Here is a 24259-nt window from a genome sequence, read left to right as displayed (position 1 = left end):
CAGATTCACTCGTGTTGCCTTTTCAGTTTTGTTACTATTGAATTTTCTTTTATTTTTAATTTTCTTTCATGTTTTTTTGTTTTTCTGGTTGGCTGCTGGTGACTAGTGGTGTGCCGCAGAAGTCAGTGTTGAGACAGCTTTTTACATAATACGTGCATGATTTGGACCAAAAAAAAATTGACAGGTTTATGGCCAGGTCTGCAGATGATACAAAGATAGTCAGAAGGGCAGTTAGTGTTAAAGAAGCAGGGTATCTGCGGAAGGACTTAGATAGATTGGGGGAATGGGCAAAGAAGTGGCAGATGGAATATGTTGTAGGGCAGTGTATGGCCATGCACTTTGAAAGAAGAAACAAGTGTGTGGACTAATTTGTACATGGGAATCAGTGGTGCAGAGCATCTTGGGAGTCCTTGTGCAGGATTCCCTAAAGGTTAACTTGCAGGTTGAGTCGCTGGCGAGGAAGGCAAATACAATATTAGCATTCATTTCAAGAGGACTAGAATACAATAGCAAAGATGTAATTCTGAGGCTTTATAAGGCATTGTTCAGACTGCACTTGGAGTATTGTGAGCAGTTTTAGGCCCCGCATTGGACAAAGGATGTGCTGGCACAGGAGACAGTCGAGAGGACGTTCAAAAAATGATCCCAGGAATGAAAGGATTAAAATATATGGAGCGTTTGGTGGCACTGGGCCTGTACTTGCTAGAGTTTTGAAGAATGAGGGGACATCTCATTGAAATCTAGCAAGTATTGAAAGGTCTGGATAGAGTGGACATGGAGAGGGTGTTTCCCATAGTGGGGGAGTCTGGGACCAGAGGGCACAACCTCAGAACTGAGGGACATCCATTTAGAACAGAGATGAAGAATGATTTCTTTAGCCAATGGTTGGTGAATCTGTGGAACTCATTGGGTATATTTAAGATGGAGTTTGATAGGTTGATTAATCAAAGCATCATAGATTATGAGGAAAAGACAGAAGAATGGGGTTGAGTGGGATAATAAATCAGCTATGATGGAATGGCAGAGTGGATGCGATGGGCCAAATGGCCTAACTCTACTCCCGGATCTTATCTGGCAGTAGTTCTGTTTCTCATCCACTTTCTTGCCTATTTCACTTTTAATTTCAACACTACACTTTCTAAGTTCTTTCTAGCCTTTCACTGGAATTAAGTTCTGAATATCTGACATACAGAACCCTACTGTTGCCAGGTTTACATTGCTCCACAAATGCTTCCAGAAGAAAAAATGTATCAAAGCAGCCAAGCTCTAATGAATAGAACAGAATTTATAAACACTAAGAGAACATCAAGACTGAGTTCTTTACAATTCACACTATAATTAATTGCTTGCTGATTCACTCCAGGTGCTTCTAAATACAATCAGGGCAAATTTGCAGGTGTTTTTAATTGTTTAATTCCACCTTTTAATGATCAATTAAACCAAAGAACAGCTCAGATGGCAGAGAGCAGTTTGATAACCATTGAAAAATGTTTAAAAACTTATTTATGAAATTTGGCCAGAGCATTCAGAATTTGTCATATATTATCCTGATACAGTTGGAAAAGAATGTTTTAATAAATATATGTATTTATATATTGTCTATCATATGCTTTGTATACTTTATACTTTAAAGCATACATGCATATGATAGACAACATTTAAATGGAAGTTTAAAGGAAGCATACTTTAAGTTTTCTGGATTCTGAAGGATCAGCCAACCTTAATTTTATAGAATGTATGTCCACCCATGTACCAATATTTTACACCTCCTTTTGTTAGATGATCACTGGGGAGCAGAGAAAGTGCTCCAGCTTGCCACACCCCAATTGTTTTTCCAAGGTGCTTCCAATAATGTTATCATTGCACGGTTATCACCAAGAAAATATTCATTCATACTAGCTTTAGCATTGCAATGTGTGGTCCCAGAAGGAGTGACACTAGGCTATTGTATTCATGCTGTGATTAATAGGTTTTTGAACACAAAAGGAGTCAAATGATATGAAGATCAAGGGGGAAAACAGAAAAACAAGAAGAATTTGTGATGTTATTGAATGGCGGAGAGGACTTGGCATCTTTATATCCTTCTCCTGTTTCAATTTCTTATCCCCTTGCTCAACAATGGAGGGTTTCGTTGCAAAATTCTGTCTGCCTCAGATTTTATCCCCACATATACACTTTCCCATAGGCATCACTGTTGTACGATGCAATTAAAAACATAAGCGTGAGGTTCACTATAGCGCTAGGGAGGATTTATTGGCAGAGAGATGGACATTAGTGCATGAAAGCAGGAAAAAGTTGCAAAACGATTGAGATGTTTGGATTGTGTTAGCAAACAAATTGTACAATATTAGAAAATGGCAAACTAAGATGTTCTACAAGGAGTATAAAGACTAGTTTAGATTATGTTTATGTATATAAATGAAAGGTAGTCGTAAGGCTGGTAAGCTGAAAGTATAAAGGGTAGGACTGATGTTGTGGCAATAAGAAAAATTATTTTCAAAATAGACTGGGTGTATAATATTCATGTGTTCAGAAAGGATTTGAAAACATTGAGCTCAGAGTAATAGGCAATAGTAATTGGGAAAATCATTGGAGTTCTGGAAGGCGTAGATTTCTTTGAGGAATTAAAAATAGAATCAATTTAAATATGAATACCCTCAATAACATGTTCATACTGTTGAGTTTTCTGAAGGCTTCCACACAAGGAGAGAAGCTGGAGTAAATCTACAGAGAAGTTATGGAGATGTGAAGGAACTCTAAAGAGGCAAAATCCAGAGAATTTTGTCAGCTAAATATCAATCAGGATAGTGTTAAAGGGAAAGGCGGGGAAGGAATTTGTGAAAAGTATTCAGAAGACCTTCCTTAACTGGTCTGTTGTTGCTCCAACTCAAAATAATGGACTATGTTTTGGTGAGACTGATCACTTTATCAAAAGATATGGATCACTACTGGAAAATAGCACAGGACAAACAGAATTAGAACTTCTGAACTGAGAGATGGCTAACTTCAGAGGGAGGAGAAAGCAACCAGCCAAGTAAAATGGAACTAGAGATTGATAGCACAAACAATGATGGAAAATTGGACAATCTTGAAGGAGATATTTCAGATACAGGCTACGTATATTCCACTACAAACGTAGTGGAACCAAGCCAGGGTTTCTTGAATCATAAACGAGAGTATGGTGAAGCAAAAAAAGTGAATTCCCTACCAACAATGATGTCAGTCTTCTGCTAAGTTAAATCACTTAATTCACTACAAGTGGTATCAAGAACCAGTGAAGACCTCAAGACACAGCAAAAAATATGGGGGCCAAACTTCCTAGTTTGTCACCATCCAGGACAAAACTGCCCATTGGACTTATATTCTCAATTCCCTTAATATCTAAATAAAATATTGATAATAGTAGTGGATATGGTGTATAAGCTTTCACAAACTTCCTAAAGAATTTCAAAGGTTAACTAACCTCCAAATTAAGAAATTACAGCTCAAATCATTCCTGACTGGACAACCTCTTATTCTGAGGCAGTTCAAAGATTCAAAGCTTCAAAGCACATTTATTATCAAAGAATATATAAATTATACACCTTGAGTTTTGTCTGCTAACAGGCAGCCTCAAAACAAGAAACCTGAATAACCAGAGCATGTCCCCAGTTCATCACACTAGTGAGGCAGAAACGCGCAGCAGCCACATCAGTTCACAGCCTCGGAGCCGAAGAGAAACGAATCAACATTTGTGGGAGAGCGAGCGAAATCAGCCTGACCCTCACCTCCATACCCAACACTCAGGCTTTCTGGGCCAACATTTAAATTGTCCAAGCACCGGCTGGTCCACACTCCACCTGATTCTAGCTACATTAGCATAATACATAATCTGACTTGAAACTTCAACAGTTCCTTTCTCTCCACGAGAGGCTGTGGACCTGCAGAGTTCCTCTGGCAGTTTGCGTTTTTTACTCGAGACACCTCAGCTTCAGCCAGGGTAAAGTCACTGAATCAACCATATTACACACTGTATGAATCTTCTACTCTGCAATGAGATTGTCCCCTATTCTTCCAAATGAGGTAAACACTCCCCATAAATCAATCTGTAAAAAAAGTTAGCGAATCTTTACGGCACTCCCTCTAACACACAATACATTATTCACTGGGTAATGAAAGAAAACCCACACAAAATATTCCAAGTGCATTTGTAGATAATCACAGTAAGACATCATAATTTGTGTACAGTACTCAATTCCTCTTTCAATAATATCCAACATACCACTCCTATATATGGGTTGAATACTGCTTATCCAAAATTCCAAAATCTGAAAACCTCTGAAATCCAATTTTTTTCAAGCACTAGCATGACGTCACAAATGGAAATTTCCACAAGGCTCTGGAAAGGTTTCCAGGCGATGCGCAGGTCTCTACACATCACAGTCAGTTCTGACAAATTACCTCATGTATATAATGTACAGAGGTTAATGAAAAATAGAAAAACTCTGCATCAAACAAAAAGTTGAAGATCTCGATCATGCATTGAAAGAATGCATTCATCAGTGTCAGGATAAACATTTGCTACTTAACGGTATGCTGATCATGAAACAAGCAAAGATCTATCATGACAAACTGAAAATTGAAGGTAATTCTGAAAACTTTCACAGACTGGTTGCAGAAATTTAAGAAAAGACATGGCATTAAATTTTTAAAGATTTAAAAATTTTTAAGATAAAGTGTTTTCTGACAAAAAACATTGATAGGTTTGCATAGATCATCACTAATGGAATTCCAACACCATAAGATAAGTCCACAATGTTGATTGTTTTTATACCTCACATAAAAAAGTAAAATACAGATAGTTTCCTGGAACCTTTTAATGAAAATGCAGCATCGCAGGTGGAGACTGAAAGCCTGCCATTATTTGTTGTTTGTTCACAGCTGATTCAGGTATTCATTCCCCGATGCTGCCGAGCTGCTTTTGTTACCCTCCACACATTCTATTTCCATTATATTAATGGTATGTTATCATGTTTACTGTTAAATTCATATGTGTGATGAACCAGTGTAAGAGAAAGAATGCTTACCGGTAGCATTTAAATTCAGAGTCGGAAATGATGGCACTCCCTAGTTATTTCATTATATATTCCAAAATCTGAAAAAGTCCAAATTCCAAAACACTTCTGACCCCAAGCATTTGGAATAAGGGGTAATTAACCTGTAATTGTTTATCAGCATGTTATCTTACAGTGATCCATGTACAAGAGCATGAAGTTGCTTTGAACACAAAACTTTAATCTTTCACCATTTAATAAATACCTTACTTTTCAATTTTCACTACCAAGAATATTTGCTCATTATAATCCTTCTGCATGCCTTTCACTTAACCTGTCTTCATTTCCTCGAAGCCTTTTCTGCATCCTTCTCAGAATGAATACACTACATCCACTTTGTTGCTCTTTATTTATTCTACCAGTTACAATCTCAAAAATGTTCCATAGACTCATCAAATCTTATTACCTGTGTCTGAGACTGAATCAACGTGAGATGGAGGACAGCTGTGTGCCCATCCTGGTGGAAATGTGGCTCTGGGATACCAACCCTGAAATGGCCTCTTTGAGCGGAGATCTCATTGCAACCTATCAAATATTGGAAAGTCTTGATTGAGTGGATGTGGAGAGGATCTGGCAGAGTGTACAACCAGAGGGCACAGACTCAGAATTGAGGGACATCCATTTAGGACAGAGATATGGGAAAATTTCTTTAGCCAGCGGGTGGTAAATCTGCGCAATTCTTTGCCACAGACGGTTGTGCAGGCCAAGTCATTGGGAGTACTTAAGACGGAGGTCGATAGGTTCTTGATTATTCAGGGTGTTGAGGGTTGTGGGGTGAAGGAAGGACAATGAGGTTAAGAGAGATAATAAATCAGCCACTGAGCAGACTCATTTACCTCATTCTGCTCCTAGATCTTATGGTCTTTTTGGTCAACAGAATACCCACAATCTCTTGCAAGACCTATGGTGGAAATGTATTTATCTATGTTAATAAGAACTGATGTGGGATGCTTTGATAGTAATGGCCCACTGTCGTTCTTACAGTGAAGTCCAGGCCTTTCATTAACCGAGAGAATTCACTGCTTTTGTGATTTTGGCTGCATACATCCCTGTGCTAATGCTGGGAAAATGCTGTGTGAGCTCTATACCACCATCAGTGGCTTCCAAACCACACACCCTGATGGTTTCTTTATTATTGCTGGCTCCTTCAACCATGCTAACTTCAAAAAGGTTCTGCCTAAGTTTTATCAGCAGGTTGACTTTGTTACTAGAGGTAAGAACACATCTGACCCGGTTTATACCAACATCTCTGGTGCATACAGAGCTTGGATTCTCTGACCACTTCTCTGTTATGCTCATTGCTGCACACTGACCATTGGTTAAGGGAGATAAAGAAGGAGCAACGTCAGCATCACAGGAGTGTTTGGAAAATACAGATTGGAACATGTTCAGGGAAGTGGCTACCTATGACCACCACTTTACAATTGATGAACATGCGAGATCTGTGACTGGCTACAGAGAGAAGGACATTGAGGACGTCACTGTTATTAAACACAACTATGTGAGGCCAAATCATAAACCAGGGCTAACAGCAGAGATCTGGACATGCTGTGAGATTGGGATGCTGCGTTCAGATCGGAGGTTAAGACAGTTCTCAGATCAGCAAGAGCTGCACTTTCCCATACCATCAGGAAAACAAAACAGGATTACTCACGAAGAATATACTGCCATTTCTGTGCCTTTTTAAACAATGGAACCACATGAGCAATACGCCAATCCTCCGGCACAACCCCCGTTTCTAATGGCATCATCATTGGCACATCCTTTCTTAATATCAACATGCTGAAGCTTTTCAGTCCATTGTAAGTTATCCCTACAATCACCAAGATCCTTTTCCATAGTGAATACTGAAGCAAAGCATTCATTAAGTACCTCTGCTATCTTCCCTGGTTCTATACACACTTTTCCACTGTCACACTTGATTGGTCCTATTCTCTCACATCTTATCTTCTTGCTCTTCCCTGAAGCATGGTTTCCTTCAGAGAAAATCTTGCCTGACAAACCTGTTGGAATTCTTTGAGGAGATTACAACCAGGATATGATAAAGGGGATGTAGTGGATGTTGTATATTTGGACTTTCATAAGCCTTTGACAAGGTGCCACACATGAGGCTGCTTATCAAGTTAAGAGCCTGTGGTATTACAAGAAAGTTACTAACATGCTTAGAGCATTAGCTGATTGGTAGGAGGCAGCGATTGGGAATAAGTGGATCCTTTTCTGGTTGGCTGCCAATGACTAGTGGTGTTCCTCAGGGGTCGGTGTTGGGACCACTTCTTTTTATGCTGTATATAAATGATTTAGATGATGAAATAGGTGGCTTTGTTGCCAAGTTTGTAGATTATACGAAGATTGGCGGAGGGCCAGGTAGTGTTGAGGAAGCAGGTAGGATGTAGAAGGATTTAGACAGATTATGAGAATGGGCAAATTAAATACGATGTTGGAAAATGCACGGTCGTGCACTTTGGTAGAAGATATAAATGCGTGGACTATTTTCTAAACAGGGAGAAAATCCAAAAATCTGAGATGCAAAGAGACTTGGGAGTCCTTGTGCAGAACACCCTAAAGATTAAGTTACAGGTTGAGTCGTTGGTGAGGAAGGCAAATGCAATGTTAGCATTCATTTCAAGAGGTCTAGAATACAAGAGCAGGGATGTGATGCTGAGGCACTGGTGAGGCCTCATCTTGAGTATTGGGAACAGTTTTGGGCCCCTCATCTTAGAAAAGATGTGCTGGCATTGGAGGGGGCCCAGAGGAGGTTCACAAGGATGATTCCAGGAATGAAAGGGTTACCATATGAGGAACGTTTGATGGCTCTGAGTCTGTACTTGCTGGAATTTAGAAGGATGAGGGGGGAATCTCATGGAACTCTTCCAAATGTTGAAAGGCCCAGACAGAATAGATATGGAAAGAATGTTTCCCATGGTGGAAGAGCCTAGGACAAGAGAGCACAGCCTCATGATAGAGGGGCATCCAGTCAAAACAGAGTTGCAGAGCAACTTCTTTAGCCAGAGGGTAGTGAATTTGTGGAATTTGTTGCCACGTGCAGCTGTGGAGGCCAGATCATTTGGTGTATTTAAGGTAGAGACTGATAGATTCTTGATTGGAACATGGCATCGAAGGTTATGGGGAGAAGGTTGGGAAGTGGGGTTGAAGAGGAGAAAAAAGAAGGATCGGCCATGATTGAATGGTAGAGCAGACTCGATGGGCCAAATGGCCTTGTTTCTGCTCCTACGTCTTATGGACTTATGGTCCAAAGCTCTGGGCCCTGATAATGTAGCTGGTCGGATGTTGAGGTTCTGTGCAGACCAGTTAACTGAGGTTTTAACAGACATTCTCGGCATCTCTCTGGAACAGTCCACTGTCCCCACAGGCTTCAAGGTGCCCACCATCATCCCAGTGCCCAAGAGGGCAACAGTAACCTGCCTCAATAACTACCATCCAGTGGCACTGACCTCGACAACAATGAAGTGCTTTGAGCGGCTGGTTATGGATCACATTAAATCCCATCTTCCTGCTGCAATGGACCCTTCCAGTTCACTTATCACCCAAGTCAGTCCACTGCTGATGCCATCACCTCAGCACTTCACTCCATCAGGTCCCACCTGGAAACCGTGTCTCATTAATCAGGATGTTTTTTTTATTGACTTCAGCTCAGCAATCAATATGATCATTCCCTCATAAGCTGCTGGGTAAACTGCACTCAGTGGGTCTCAACATCTCTCTGCAGCTGGATCCTGGACCTCTGCACAGTCAGTTTGTCCTGCAGATACATTTCTAGCTCCATCACTCTGAGCACTGGCACCACACAAGGCTCCGAGTTCAGCCCACAGCTGTTCACGTTTCTGACACAAGACTGCACTTTTAGATCCAGTTCAGACCAGATCAACAGTTTCACTGATGACACAACAGTGCCTGGCTTCTTCAACAGTGACGATGAGACAGCATACAGAGAGGAGGTACAGCGACTGATGGAGTGGTGCAAGCACAACAACTTGAGTCTCAATGTGGACAAGACCAAAGTGATAATTGTGGACTTTAGGATGGTGCAGGCTGACTACTACTCACTGCACATGTGTGGCTCTTCCGTGTGGAGCATTGAGTTTCTGGGACCAAGAGCTTCTTGGTCAAGAAAGTACAGCGGCGTCTCCACTTCCTGAGAAGATTGAGGTGAATGAGGCATTCCCCCCCCCTCTTATTCTAACCAAGCACCGTGGAGAGTGTCCTGACCAGCTTTATCACCGTCTGGTTCGGGAATTGCAAGATATCTGACCACAAGTCCCTGCAAAGGATACATCGGTGTCTCCCTTCCACCCTTCAGAGACATTCCTCAGGAACATTGCCTACACATGGCCCTTTGCATTGTCAATGCTCCCTCCCATCCGTCCAGCAACCTCCTTAACCCCTGTCAACAGGCAGGAGGTACCTTAGCATTGGGACAGTAACCATTAGGATGGGAAACAGCTTCTTCCTCCAGGACATAAGACTACTGAACTCCCTGCCACCACCCTGTCTTATCACGCAGGGATCACAAGTAGCATTATACTGTTTACTTTTTAACTTGTGCCGTAACTTATTATTTGTGAATTTATTTGTGGTATATTACTTTATATGTTAGGAGTATGAGTTATATGTACCATGTGGTGCACCTTGGTCCAAAAGAACGTTGTTTCGTTTGCTGGTATACATGAAGAAAGTTGAATGACAACAAACTGAACTTGAAATCCTGCCTAATTCTGTTTTATTTTCTAGATTCCCTGTAACCACTGAGGTAACTCATTCATTTTCCCTCTCCCTCATTCCTCAAGCTATTTCTCAACTTGGTGTCTGTAAAGTTTCTCATTTATGCTATCAATTTGTCTGTCTTGCTGTGAAGCTGTTTGCATTCAGATGAATTTCATCTTGTTTTCACATGTCCCCTGCTCTGGCCCTAACTGTAGTACCATTTCTCTACCATTTAGTCTCAGGGGTATAACTACCACTTAGAACAAAGTTTCCATATATCCTTCCCACTTCCTGAAGTACTGCCATGTCCACATCTCAAACTTTTCGCTCATCAAGTCTGAGCCAAAGCTACTAGAGCTACAGAGTGTTACTGTCGATGTGGACACTGTGGATCACAATCTAACCTGTGATGCCCAAACAAACTAAATTCATTCCTTTAATTTAATGAAGTTATCAGCCGGCTATTTATCCTCATTCTTAGTATTTTTATCAGTCACTGAACTAATTTCAGAATAGCCGATTGAATTAAGTGTATGCAGCAGGCTATAACACTGGGAAGTAACGTAACAGTAATAAACATGTCCACTTCCTACCACTTTCATTGTTGAGTTGGGCTGAAGGCTTGCTTCCATGCTGAATTTCTCTATAACTCTTGTAATCTAATGCTGGTTATAAAAATTGCCTCCTATCGTATACACTGGTGAGATTGCCGCAGAGCTGTGTTGCAGTCTATCCACGTTTATGGACAAAGATCCTTTTGCAAGCTGCAAGGCTGAAGCACCGAGCAGCCTATTCTCAACCCCTCTCTCCACAGGTAGAAAGGCACTTCGAGTTTCTTCTTGAAATTCAGGTGGACTTGCCATTGAGGAATTTCACCTCCACATCCTTCAGAAATTATCTAGGCTACTGTCACGCTCAGTATTTCTAAGGAAGTGTCAGAGGCAGAAATTCAATAAAGTGGAGGCAGACTTTGAATTCCATTCAACTGTCAGACTATATTCCCGTGCATCAGAAGGAATTTGCTTAACAACGGTGTGTGTGTATGTGTGTGTGTGTGTGTGTGTAATAGACTTCTAATTTTCCCAGGGCTGCTGGAAAAGGTTTGAACATACTGTAGAACACAGAATAATGCAGTAGTACAGGAACAGGCCCTTCAACCCACAATGATCTGCCAAACCAAATAAATTAGTAATTAAATACCCATCTAAACTAACCCCTTCAGCCCATGCAATGCCCATATCCCTCCATTCTCTGCACATTCACACGCCTAGGAACCAATATTGAGATGGATAATTAGAAGCTTTTCAACATTGCTAAGTACATCTGCAGTTATTGAATGCAGCATTGCTAAATACTGTCTGGATGAACAAAATGGACAGAATGGCCTTTCTCATCCATAAATGAGATGGATAAGCAGTAAAAGTGATATTCAGTAGACTGTCAGGCAGCATGCAGCTTTAGACTATTTGCCGGGTATGTGGGCAATAGTACTACTTTATGTTGTACTATCTTCTCCAGACAGTGGTACAATATTTCACAGGATTGGATGTAGCCGCCACCTCCTGACAGAAATTAGCTAGGTTTCCTATATTGACTTTGCTACAGGACACATCTACCTCAATCATAACTAGTTTGACAGGGATCAATATGCTGTTGCTCCATCACATAGTGACGGTTGTCTTACCTCTTTGTTAATTAGTTTGTCCTTTCATTCGCAGAAGTAGTTTCTTCTCTCTCCTCTCTCGAAAACTGCCACTTTTTTACCAGGTGATCATTTGCTACTGAATAGTCAGATAGGTTTAATCTCAAAATGCATGCACTTTATGCTCTCCATTCATCTATTTCACTTACACCAGTGCAAATTCCAGGTAAGCTCCAATAATCTGGTACTGCAAAAACTTTGGCAGTATGAGACTGGCAGATTCTTTAGACTGTGTATCACTCCTACACTGCTATTTTAATTCACAGATTATCCAGTGAACGATACACAAAAAATACTGGAGGATCTCAGCAGAATTAGAGAAAACAGTACAGTCGATGTCTCGGCCGAAACATCGACTGAACTCTTTTCCATAGATGCAACCTGGCCTGCTGAGTTCCTCCAGCATTTGTGCGTGTTGCTTAGATTTCCAGCATCTCTAGATTTTCACTTGTTTGTAAGCCAGTGAACAATGTTATCCTAAAGAGAGTGCAGGAACTAAGGGCTAGGGGCATTAGTAAGTTCAAGAGGAGCATAGGGAACAGGTCAACATGAGTCAGGTATTGAAGCATCAAGTTTCTGAAATATCAGATAGCAAATTTTACAGTGTATGATATTGATAGTTATGTGACAGCAACTGACTATAAACAGTTGAGATGCCGTCTTATGGGATGTATTTTATTATTTGTTAATTTATTTGTGGTAATATTATTTTAAGTGTTGTGTGTGAGTTATATCTCCTGTGTTGAACATAAACATAAGAAATAGGAGCAGGAGTAGGCCATCCGGCCCATCGAGCCTGCCCCATCATTCAATAAGATCATGGCTGATCTGTCCGTAAACTTAGCTCCATCTACCTGCTTTTTCCCAATAACCCTTAATTCTCTTACAATGTGAAAACCTACCTAACTGTCTCTTAAATATATTTAGTGAAAAAGCCTGAACTGCTTCCCTGGGCAGAGAATTCCACAGATTCACCATTCTCTGGAAAAACAGTTTCTCCTCATCTCCATCCTAAATCTTCTCCCCTGAATCTTGAGGCAATGTCCCCTGGTTCTAGTCTCACCAACCAATGGAAACAACTTTCCGACTTCTATCTTATCTATCCCTTTCAAAATTTTGTATGGTTCTATAAAAATCCCCCCTCATTCTTCTGAATTCCAGAGAGTATAGTCCCTGGCAACTCAATCTCTCCTCATAGGTTAACCCCTTCATCCCTGGAATCAACTTGGTGAACCTCCTCTGCACTGCCTCCAAAGCCAGTATATCCTTCCTCAAGTATGGAGACCAGACTGCACACAGTACTCCAGGTGCGGCCACACCAGTACCCTGATCTCCCTGCTCTTGAATTCAATCCCTCTAGCAATGAAGGCCAACATTTCGTTTGCCTTCTTAATAACCTGTTGTACCTGCAAGCCAACATTTTGTGATTCATGCACAAGCACTCCCAAGTCCCTCTGCACAGCAGCATGATGCAATCTTTCACCATTTAAATAATAATCTGCTCTTCTATTATTCCTTCCAAAGTGGATGATCTTGTATTTACCAACATTGTATACCATCTGCCAGACGTTGGCCCACTCACTTAACCTATCTATATCCCTCTGCAGACTCTCCACATCCTCTGTGCAATTTGCTTTTCCACTCAGTTTAGTGTCATCAGCAAATTTTGCTACACTACACTCAGTCCCCTCTTCCAAATCATCAATGTAAATGGTAAACAGCTGCGGACCCAGCACTGACCCCTGCGGCACCCCACTCACCACTGACTGCCAACCAGTGAAACACCCATTTATACCAACTCTCTGCCTTCGGTCGGTTAACCAATCTACTATTCATGCAAATACACTTCCTCTGACTCCATGCATCCGTATCTTAGTTATAAGTCTCTTGTGGTGCACCTAATCAAACGCCTTCTGGAAATCCAAGTATACGACATCCACTATCCACTGCACTCATTATGTCCTCAAAGAGCTCCAGTAAGTTTGTCAAACAGGACCTGCCCTTTCTGATCCATGCTGTGTCTGTCTAATGGAACCACTCCTTTCTAAATGTTTTGCTATTTCTTCCTTAATGACAGCTTAAATGTTGTTTGATTTTGTGATATTTATGTATATGTTTGAATGACAATAAACTTGACCTGGATATGAACTGATTATTCTGACTATTTACAATGACTGTACACCATACAAATGTTTACTCTGATCACAGAATATGTATCATACTAAAATACAGATTAAAAGGAAGGGGAACACACACAAACTGCTGGAGGAACTCAACAGGTCATGCAGCATCTATGGAGGAGAATAAGCAGTTGACATTTCAGGCCAAGACCCATCATCAGGACCTGTTGAGTTCCTCCAGCATTTTGTGCGTGTTGCTCTGGTTTTCCAGCATCTTGTTGTTTGAAAGAAAGGGTCCAGGGATCTTTTCCTGCTCAGAAAAGCTCTTACACTTTGCCTCAATGACAAGGTTCTTCTGTATTTTAAAACTATGCAGGAATGTGAGTAAAATTCCAGAAAAGGTAAGAATTGTGAAACACTACAGTATGTGTGTAGTGAACACCTATACTGAAGGAATGGCTAATATCAGCTAACATAGACACCGTCAACCCAGATATCAGCTTCGTGGCAAAGAATTTCAGTTACTAATTCTCCACAGCAGGGGATGTAAGGAAACAAAGCTGGTGTTCTTCCACAAGCTGTATTCTGTCAAAAAGATAAACTAGCTGAAGAGATAGCACAACTGTGAGCATCAGCCATCTGTGAAATACATAATAAATGAATATAACAAACTCAGGCTGCCAAGAGATTAATCTTGTGAGCTATGTTATAAGACCCTACTGGTGCTCCAGCCAAAGCCTGACCCTATATAAAAATATCATTTGAGGATTGCCAGAGAACTTTTTCAACAGCTCCAGATTCAATAATCTTGTCCTCTTAAGGCATCCTTGAGCGAAAACCAATTCATTGCACTTACTTTGTCTTGACTTTCTAATCCAGTACCATCTGGCTTGGTTCGAATAACAAATGGTGTGGATAGCCTTGACAGAATCCATTGAAAAGTACAACAAATCTTTGGTGAAGCTATCTCAAAGCAGTCCTGAAATTTCAGAACCTTATGTATGTCACACTTCAGTTGTTTCCTGAGCCCTTCTCCAAGCTGAAGAATTAACATATTTGGATCAAACATCAAATGAAATGGGAAAACTCTGCAAAAAGTGCTTATGCTTATCCTTAGATCAGATGGGGAGTGGGTTAGTCCCTGTGGAACTAAGTTCACATTTGTTGCATCATTATAGACTTTGATAATGAAGGTTAGGCAATTGCTCTGGTTTATGCCATCAGAGGTCAAAGTTTCGGGGACGTTGACCATTTGCTCCACATCAACTTCCATCTGATAGATCTTCTGTGCTGCAGCTTTGATAAGTCCAGGCATTGCAAATCCAACAATTTTCTGTGGATACAAGTAATGTAGTTTCAAAGTACCGTCAGGTAGTTCCTTGCATAGGAAAGAAGGGGATTCAAACTTATCATGTTTACTTCTTGATATCCTTGCATTTTCCAGCAAAGCATCAAAACCCCCAAAGAATTCCTGTAATGTACTGCCCACTGCCCGAAGGACCCTTTCATTCTCTTCAAAACAGATGCAGAACAACTCTTCACCAAATTTTGCTTGCAATTCTTCAAGCTTCAAACCTGGAAAGGACAAAGAGATTAGGTAAAGTCACCATTAAATAATATAATTTTTCATTGGGCTGCATCAAATAAAAATACATGCTACAAAAAAAATTCTTGCAGCAAAATTTAGCAAATGTTTACGAAGTGCATAGATATGAAGAAAGAATCCTATGTTTATAAAAGTCAGTATTACAAGATGTGGAAATTATTCAATTTACATCATGCAACGTTGGCATCAATACTCCTGACAGTGATTACATTATAGCTCCCACTGTGGATCTCAATCCAACAATGTGATTTAGTTAACCTTTATTGAAAGGGGCATGGATTATTAATGTAAGGATGCTCTGCTGTAATTAATTGAACTCACACTCGGGCTGCTGTGCACAGTTTTGATGTCATTATCTTGTGGAAGAACATACGTTCCTATACAAAGGTTCATAAGCATAATTCTCTAGATAAGAAGGCTGTCTCACAAGGAGATATTGAAAAGAATGGGACTGTGTTCTCAGGTATTTAGGAGGATAACAGATAAGCTTATTGAAAGGTATAATATTCTTAGAGAGTTTGACCAGGGTAGATGCTGAGAAAGATGGTTTTCTGTTTGAGGTTTGCTGTCTCAATTGAAGGGAGCAGCCACTTAAGAGTGGGATGAGGAGAAATTATAAACAGAATTCATTAACCTAAAGAATAGTAGATGCTCAACTGTTGAGGACATTCAAGACCAAAATAAGTAGGTCCTTGTGTGTAAAGGTAATCAATAGAAAAGAGTGAAGGACAGAAAAGTGAACATGGTGTAAAATTTCACCTGTAGCCTTACTTATTAGTTGGGCAGGTTTAAAGGCCAGTTTCTAATCTTATTGCTTATACTATTATAGTTTTAATCTTTATGCAGTAAAACTCATTAGTGTCCGAATTTGTCCACTTCTTCAACCATTAATCTATCGAGCTTTTCCAATGAGATTGCAGATTAAACTAATTATGCTTCTATATTTCCTTTACCCAAAATTTATTTGGCAGAAAGTCATGAAAGACAGATTAGATATAATGTTTCAATCATTTAGATCTGGATTCTGTGATAATTCCATAAATTGAAATGCTATTAAGCTATTGCACTAACCATTTAAAACAGAATGTATTGGATATACTCAGCTGCTCACCCAGCATCTGTGGAGAGACAAACAGCTAATATTTCAAGTTAATGACCTACAGATTGAAGGATGAGCTCCTGACGAAAGGGCATCAATCTGAAAATTTAACTGTTCCTCACTCTCTGCAAGTGCCACCCAATTTAGAAACCTAGAAACCACCTGACCAAGTTCATTTCTCAATGCAGCTTCTCCTCTTGTAGGCTTATCGACATATTGTGTCAAGAAACCTTCTTGAACACTCCTAACAAACTCCACCCCATCTAAACCCCTCGCTGTAGGAACATGCCAATTGATATTTGGGAAATTAAAATCTCCCGCCACCACAACCCTGTTATTGACCCCTTCCTGTTCCTAACTTCCACCCACAGAGACTCCGTAGACAATTCCTCCATGACTTCCTCTTCTGCATCCGTGACACTATCTCTGATCAACAGTGCCACGCCCCCACCTCTTTTGCCTCCCTCCCTGTCCTTTCTGAAACATCTAAAGCCTGGCAAACATCAAAGTAACTATTCCTGCTCCTGCACCATCCAAGTCTCTGTAATAACCACAACATCATAGATCCAAGTATTGATCCACGCTCTAAGCTCATCTGCTTTGTTCGTAATACTCCTTGCATTAAAATAGACACATCTCAAACCATCAGTCTAAGCGCATCCCTTCTCTATCATCTGCCTATCCTCTCTCACACACTGTCCCCAAGCTTTCTCTATTTGTGAGCCAAATACCTCTTCCTCCATCTCTTCAGTTTGGTTCCCATCCCCCAGCAATTCTAGTTTAAACTCTCCCCAATAGCCTTAGCAAACCTCCCCACCAGAATATTGGTACCCCTGCCCCTGCTCCAATCTCTCAGCCACGCATTTATCGTCCACCTCATTCTATGCCTATACTCACTGTCGCGTGGCACAGGCAGTCATCCAGAGATGACTATCTTTGAGATTCTGCTTCTCAACTTCCTTCCTAACTCCTTGTAGTCTGTTTTCAGGACCTCCTCCCTTTGGTACCAATATGTACCATGACCTCTGGCTATTCTCCTTCCCGCTTCAGGATATCGTGGATATGATCAGAAACATTCCAGACCATGACACCTGAAAGGCAAATTATCATCTGTGTTTCTTTCCTGCATCCACAGAATTGCATGTCTGACCCCCTAACTATAGGGTCCCCTATCACTGCTGCCATCCTCTCCCTTTTCTTACCCTTCTGAACCTCAGGGTCAGAATCTGTGCCAGGGGCACGGCCACTGTTGCTTCCCCCAGGTAGGCCATCCCCCCCCCAATAGTACACAAATAGGAGTACTTATTGTCAAGGGGTACAGCCACAGGGGTGCTCTCTAGCATCTGACTCTTGCCCTTCCCTCTCCTGACTGTTACCCACTTACCTGTCTCCCCAGGCCCCTGGGTGTCTACCTGCCTATAGCTCCTCTCTATCATCTCTTCACCCTCTCTGACCAGATGAAGGTCATCGAGCTGAATCTCCAGTTCCCTAACGCGGTCCCTTAGGAGCTGCAGCTCGACGCACCTGGTACAGATGTGGCCATCTGGGAGGCTGGGAGTCTCCAGGACCTCCCACATCTGACACCAAGCACAGAACACTGGCCTCGCACACATACTCCCTGTCTGTATTCTACACAGGCAACCTACTTCGCCTCGACCCATTATTGCCAAAGCCCTGTTGAGCCAAAGCCTTTCTATTCTGTCTCCCTCTACTCCATCACCCACTCCTCCAACGTCTGCTCTCTAAGGTGTCTCCTTTTAAACTCTCCTTGCTGTTCTCACTGGCTGATGTCCACATGCTTGCACAGTATTGCCCCGATCAAACTGCTGAAGAAATAACCCCTAACAAGCAATTTGTTGAGTATTTCCACTATTACCTGCTACCTTACAGCATTTTGGTTCTGGAACCACAACTATTTGTTTTGAGAACCAAATAAGCCCTATCTTTACTTACCTATCCTCTCCCTGAATAGACCAAAAGACCATAAGTCATAGACCATTAGGCTCATCCATCTGCTCTGCCATTCCATCATGGCTGATTTATCATCTCTCTCAACCCCATTCTCCTGCCTTCTCCACATTACATTTGATGCCCTGACATATTGAGAATCAATCAACCATCGCTTTAAATATACCCAACTACTTGGATTCTACTGCTGCCTGTGGCAATGAATTCTACAGATTCACTACCCTCTGGCTCAAGAAATTCCCCCCATCTCTGTTCTAAACAGACATCTCTCTATTCTGAGGCTGTGACCTCTGGTCAAGGACCCCCCACTGTAGAAAACACCCTCTCCATATCCAATCTATCTGGACCTTTCTATATTTGGTAGATTTCAATGAAATCCCCTCTCATTCTTATAAACTCCAGTAAGTGCAGGCCCAGAGTCATCAAACACTCTTCATACATTAATCCACTCATTCCCAGAATAATCTTGTAAACCTCCTTGAAACCCTCTCCAATGCTAGCACATCTTTTCTCAGATAAGGGACCCAAAACTACTCACAATACATCAAGTGTGATCTGATCAATGCCTCAGCATTACATACTTGCTTTTGTATTCTAGTCCTCTCAAAATTAATGTTAACATTGCATTTGCCTTCTTTAACACAGACTCAACCTGCAAGGTAACCTTTAAGGAATCCTGTAGAAAGACTCCCAAGTCCCTATGCATCTCAGATTTTTGAATTTAGAAAATAGCCTATGCCTTTATTCCTTCTACCATTGCCATATACTTCCCTACACAAAATTCCATCTGCCATTTCTTTGCTCATGACTCCCAATCTGTCTAAGTCCTTCTGCTGACTCCCTGCTTTCTCAACACTACTTGCCCCTTCACCTATCTTCATCTCCACAAACGTAGCCACAAAGTCACCGATTCCATCTTCTAAATCATTGACATATAACATGAAAAGAAGCCATTCCCCAACACAAACTGCCATGGCAACCACTAGTCACTGGCAGCCAACCAGAAGAGGCCACCTTTATTTCCACTTTTTGCCTCCTTCCAGTCAGCCAGTCTATCCATGTTAATGTCTTTCCTGTAATACCATGAGCTCCTATCTTGTTCAGGAGACTCATGTGCAGAAATTTGTCAAAAGCCTTCTGAATATCCAAGTGAACAACATCCACTAACTATCCTGGGTGTTACTTCCTCAAAGAATTTCAACTGATCTGTCGGGAAAAAATTCTCCCTAAGGAAACCATGCTGATTTCAGCCTATTTTATCATATGCCTACAAGTACCTCAAAACCTCATCCTTAATAATGGACTCCAACATCTTCCCAACCACTGAAATCAGATTAATTGGCCTATAGTTTCTTTTCTCCTGCCTCCCTCCCTTCTTAAAGGGTGAAGTAACATTTGAAATTTTCCAGTCCTCTGGAACAATTCCAGAATATAGTGACTCTTGAAAGATTATTACTAATACCTCCATAATCTCTTCAGCCACCTCTTTCAGAACCCTGGGGTGTAGACCATCTGGTCCAAGTGGATCATTTACCTTCAGACTTTTCAGTTTCTCAAGCACCTTCTTTTTAGTAATAGCAACTGCACTCACTTCTGCCCCCTGACACTCTCAAGTTTCTGGCATATTGCTAGGGTCATTCACAGTGAAGACTGATGGAATATATTATTAAAATACATCCACTATTTATTTGTCCCCCAATACTACCTCTCTAGCATCATTTTCCAGTGGTCTGAAATCCACTCTCACCTCTCTTTTACTCTTTATATATAGTATCTGATAAAAATAAACAACTTATGGTATCATCTTTTATGTTTTTGGCTGGCAGACCTTCATATTTCATCTTTTCTCTCTTTATGGCTCTTTTAGTTGCATTCTTTTGTTTTAAAAAGCTTCCCAATCCTCTAACTTTCCACTAATTTTTTGCTAGATTGTATGCCCTCTCTTTCCCTTTAATGCTGTCTTTGACTTTCCTTGTCAGCCACAGTTGTGTCACCCTTCCTTTAGAATACTTCTTCATCACTGGGATGTATATATCCTGTGCCTTCCAAATTGCTCCCAGAAACCCCAGCCATTGATGTTCCGTCATTATCCCTGCCAGTGTGCCCTTCCATTCAACTTTGGCCAGCTCTTCTCTCATGCCTCTGTAACTGCCTTTACTCCACTACAGTACTAATGCATCTGACTTTAGCTTCTCCCTCTCAAACTGCAGGGCGAATTCTATCATATTATAAACGCTGCTTCCTATGGGTTCCTTTACCTTAAGCTCCCTAATCAAATTTGGCTCATTACACAATACCCAGTCTAGTATTACCTCTCCCCTAGTGGGCTCAACCACAAGCTGCTCGAAAAAGCCAACTCAGGGATTCTACAAATTCTTTCTCTTGAGATCTAAAATCAGCACTGACATGATTTTCTTAATCTACCTGCATATTGAAATCCCCATTACTATCATAACATTCCCCTTTTTACGTGCCTGTTCTATCACCCATTGTAATTTGTATTCCACATCCTGGCTGCTGTTCAGAGGCCTGTATATAACTCCCATAAATATCAATTTACCCCTGCATTTTCTTAACTCCATCCACAAGGATTCTACATCTTCCAATCCTAGGTCACCACTTCTGAAGGATTTGATTTCATTTTTTACCAACAGTCACCCCAGCCTCTATACCTACCTGACCGTCCTTTTGATACAACATGTATCCTTGGATGTTAATCGCCCAGCTCTGATCTTTCAACCACAAGTCAGTGATGCTGACGGCCTCATACCTGCCAATCTCTAACTGCTCTAAAAGATCATCTGCTTTATTCTGTGTACTGTATACTTTCAAATATAACAACTTCAATCCAGTACTCATCATCCTTTTCAATTTTGCCCTGTGGTACATTTCAACTCGTCTCACTGGGTGCCATTTTGCTCTGTCCTCTGTCTGCCCTTTTCACATTCTCGCTGGATCCTCTTATGTACCAACTGCCTCATCCTCAGCCCTATCACTCTGGGTCCCAAACTCCTGACAAATTAGTTTAAACCCTCCCCAACAGCTCTAGCAAACCTGTCTGCAAGAATATTGGTCCTCCTCAGATTCAAGTGTAACCTGTCCTTTTTTGTACAAGTCAGAACTTCCCCAGAAGAGATCCCAGTGATCCAGGGATTATTACCCGGGAGATACTGCTTTTCAGCTTCCTATCTAATTCTTCAGGACCTCCTCCCTTATGTTGTTGGTACCAATATGTACCAGACCTCCAGCTGCTCACCCTCCCCCCTTTAGAATGCTTATGGACCCCATCTGAGATGTCCCTGACCCTGACACCTGGGAGGCAACATACAAGACAAACATCTCGTTCATGTCCACAGAAACTCTCTGCTTCTCTAATTATGCAATCCCCTATCACTACTAACTCCTCATCTCCCCCACTTTTCTCCTGAGGCACAGAGCCAGAGAATCAGTGGCTGCGGCTTCCTCTAATAGCTCACTCCCTGAACAGTATCCAAAACAGTATACCTATTATTGAAGAGAACCCTGCACTGTCTGTCTATTCCTTTTCCCGAAAGTCACCCACCTGCCAGCCTCCTGCAACTTAGGGGTGACAACTTCCCTGAAGCTCCTAACTACCACCTCGTCATTCTCCTGTGTGAGCCGAAAATCATCAAGCTGCCGCTCCAGGTCCTTAACACCACTCCACAGTCTTACTCTAGCAGATAAAACATTGTGATATGTAACTGTTTCCTCCAAAGCATTAGAATTTAGATTCATAAGTTTAAGCCAAACTAGTTAATTATGCTGTAAATAGTGCAATTAATTGTGAACAAGGTACTGTGAAATATTAGATAAAATAAACAAAGAGGAAAGAACAATTTAATTTAAAGGCCGATAGGTATAAATAACATAATTCAGGGGAATATGGCTAGCATAAATATATCAAGATAGTTTTCAATCTCAAAGTCAAAATAAATTTGTATCAAAGTGAGTATATGCCACCACATACTACCTTGAGATTTATTTTCTTGTAGGAAATTTAAATGTAGTGCATTCGTCATTCACTAAGTCTGATCACTGTCAGACAGTGATTAACAAAGTACAAACGTACATAGATCATTTGATTTCAAAGACAAAAATAACAAGAGGAAATAAACTTGGTCTGAAGAGTGCCTTTAATTCGACTATACTTTCAAGTGTTATATTGAGGTAATATCACCAAAATAAGATGCAGACACTCACTCTTTCACACACATACACATGTGTGTGTGTATATATATATATATATATATACATACATACATATGATTTGCAACCATATGCTTAACATATGATGGCCGTTGGCGGGGCCGTCTTAATACGCTCGACAGAGGATGGTGCTAGGAGAAGCTGTGCCGGAGGGGATGGTCGTCGGCTCGGAGGTTCGACGGACTCAGGTCGCTTTCGGTGTGTGCTGCGTCTGCGAGGCTGAATCGGGCGGCGCCGGGTAAGTCCATAGCGGGGGTATTCCCTTCTGCCGCCGGCGTGGGATGGCGAGTCTGTTGGGACCCTGGGGACTTGTGGAAACTGTGTGGTGATTTCTTTTGAACTTATAGTCCTTTAACATCTTGGACTATTTTTACCGTGCCCATAGTCTGTTTTTTTTTATCAATTATGCTATTGTTTGCACTGTTGTAACTATATGTTGTAATTATGTGGTTTTGTGCAAGTCTTGTAGCTTTAGTTTTTGGTCTTGTTTTGATTTGGAGCTCCTTTCTGGGAAACGCGCTAAGATGGTAGCACGATATTAATACGCAGCAGCCTCTCCGGACTCTGGATTGGTGATTGCCAAACGTTATGTGGATTTTCTGGTGTAGTCTGTTTTGTCATATGCTTTTGTGATATCATTCTGGAGGAACGTTGTCTCATTTTTCAATTGCATTGCATTTGTGGTTTCTAAATGACAATAAACTGAATCTGAATCTGAATCTGAACAGTCCAGTGTTGGAAATATTTGAGAAACAAATTTCATGTCCTTTCATTTTAATGTATTTTCCCCAGAGAAAATAGTTTCTCTGTATCTATTCTGTCATATCCTTGTAAACTTCCAATGCCCTCAATCAGATCATTTGATCTTCTGTACTGAATGGAAGACTAGTTTAACTAAATTCATATAAAGACAGTTTAAGAGTAGAAAGATACATTTATGGGAAAAAAATCAGATCATCTCATGGGATTTTGCACATTCCATTATTGAAAGAGCAATAAAACCATAAATAGCATTGAACAAAGACTGACCAGATCATATAAAACATTAGAATGTGCATCCATAAAGGGATAAAGAGATTTCAATAAACATTGCTGTGAAGGATCTGAGAAAGCTAAGATGTAATTTAGCAAAGTGCTTACTAAATTGAATAGGGAAATAGTGTTTCCTTGGTTTGCAGTCAGTGATAAAAAGGCATTAACTTTAACATACAATTAAGAGAGTGAACAGAGATATTAAGATAATATTTTTATGTTGAGGCTATTGCAAATATTAAAAATCTTCTGCAAAATGTAGTTACGTCAGAGATTATTCTATATTTTTATAACAGAATAGATAAAAAAAAATTTAAGTTGAGGAAGTTACAGTGTACAAATGGAGAGCAGGGTAACTGTGTGCATTATCAGTCAAAGCAAAGTGCCAGTAACTTTTGAGTTAAAAGCTCCAAAGCAAAGACATGAGCACAGGTTTACAATGCAGTACTAATTAAATGCAGCATTCTCAAGGTTGATGTCTTTCAAATTAGATGTTAAACTGAAGTCCATATGTCTATCCTGTCCAATTTGTCTAAAGATTCCATGGCACTATTACAAAGAAAATCACGGCAGATCTCTCTGGTGTCCTAGCCAATATTTACCTTGGAACAGCTTTACTAAAATAGATTATCTTATTACTTAGTGATGCTTGTCAAACACTATTATGCAGAAACTGACTGCTATGCTTCC

The 24259-nt window shown here is 40.8% G+C and overlaps 1 protein-coding gene across 1 annotated transcript in view; it reads right to left on the bottom strand.

The window, feature by feature from the left end:
- Positions 1–24259, bottom strand: part of gucy1a2 (guanylate cyclase 1, soluble, alpha 2) — a 162791-nt gene that overhangs the window by 83359 nt on the left and 55173 nt on the right. Inside the window, exon 4 of the mRNA XM_059963306.1 lies at positions 14494–15212. Coding sequence (XP_059819289.1) covers positions 14494–15212 — 719 coding nt within the window. The remainder of the gene's footprint in view (positions 1–14493; positions 15213–24259) is intronic.

Source organism: Hypanus sabinus, chromosome 3 (genome assembly GCF_030144855.1).
Source record: "Hypanus sabinus isolate sHypSab1 chromosome 3, sHypSab1.hap1, whole genome shotgun sequence".
Taxonomy (NCBI): Eukaryota; Metazoa; Chordata; class Chondrichthyes; order Myliobatiformes; family Dasyatidae; genus Hypanus; species Hypanus sabinus.
The sequence above is the reverse complement of the archived record's forward strand: the minus strand, read 5'-3'. Positions and strand labels throughout refer to the sequence as shown.